This window comes from Chaetura pelagica, unplaced genomic scaffold, assembly GCF_000747805.2.
Source record: "Chaetura pelagica isolate M959 unplaced genomic scaffold, ChaPel_1.0 scaffold232, whole genome shotgun sequence".
In the NCBI taxonomy this organism is placed as follows: domain Eukaryota; kingdom Metazoa; phylum Chordata; class Aves; order Apodiformes; family Apodidae; genus Chaetura; species Chaetura pelagica.
Genome location: NW_009952441.1, coordinates 946,631 through 947,707, shown reverse-complemented (window position 1 = coordinate 947,707; position 1,077 = coordinate 946,631). Strand labels below are relative to the sequence as shown.

Here is a 1,077-nt window from a genome sequence, read left to right as displayed (position 1 = left end):
CCCCTGTTCCCCCAGGTGCCCACAGGACAGTGCTGGCCATCCCCAGCCCCTCTGCCCCCCACGTCTCCCAGCTGGGGTGCAGACAGAGCACACGCCTGCACCAGATGCACCCAGACCCACATTCCTCATCCCAGGCTCTGGCAAGGCAGCAGGACCCACCTTTTATAGAGAGCTGGGATTTCTCGCAGGGCAGCCCAGCCCTGGCCCTGCTGGAGCTGGCAGCAGCCATGGCATCACCCCTGGCTGGAAGTAGAGACAGGAGACACCTCAACACCACTCCCACTGTGCCAAGGAAGGTGGAGCTGCGTGGGGGTCCCATGTCAGCTCTTCAGGACCCACACGCAGCCCTGACATTACTGCAAGTGACCCACATGGCAGGGAGCCTTGGCAAGAGACAGGCACCCCCTGGCAAACACAGGTTCCCTCACTCCTGATAAACCAGCCCTGCACCACAGGCAACAGCAACACTGCATCCAAGGGAGAGAGCCACAGAAGGTGCCTGCCCATGGCAAGGGAGGTTGGAACCAGATGATCTTTATGGTTCCTTCCAAACTAAACCACTCCATAGTTCTACGATGCTTAAGGAGCCCCCTTCAGCCACAGCCTGAAGAGAGCTGAGCTGGGCAGTGCTCAGCCCCTGGACACCCCTTTTGGGCACTGCAGCTCCCCCTGACCCAGCTGTCCCTGCTTACTGGAGCTGGAACAAGGGCAGAGCAGCCTTCAGCAGACACACCACAAGCAGCCTGCACTCCCCAGCCACCACACAGCTCCTGCAGGAGGGACCAGGCAGTGACACCAGCACGACAGAGGACAGGCTGGTCACAATGCAGGGAAGCAGCCACGTTCCTCACAAACAGCCCCCCAGCAGCAAACCCTCATAGAAAAATCTGTCCCATCTGCTGTGACACGCTGTGGAGGGGACAGGGATGGCAGCTGCTCTGAGCACAGGGAAGGATCACACTGCAGAGCAGGCTACACGCCCAGACCTCCATCAGTGCCACATCATTGCCCCCTGCCCCTCTGCTGCAGCCCTGCCCGTGGGGACAGGGCAGGAAGGACACGGGCTATGACACCCAG

General features: G+C 60.8%; 1 protein-coding gene across 1 annotated transcript in view; it reads right to left on the bottom strand.

Annotated features, from left to right (window-relative positions):
- Positions 1-229, bottom strand: part of WWP2 (WW domain containing E3 ubiquitin protein ligase 2) — a 37,633-nt gene extending 37,404 nt beyond the window's left edge. Inside the window, 1 exon segment of the mRNA XM_010008478.1 lies at positions 160-229. Within this exon segment, the coding sequence (XP_010006780.1) occupies positions 160-229 (70 nt within the window).
- Positions 230-1,077: the final 848 nt, after the last annotated feature.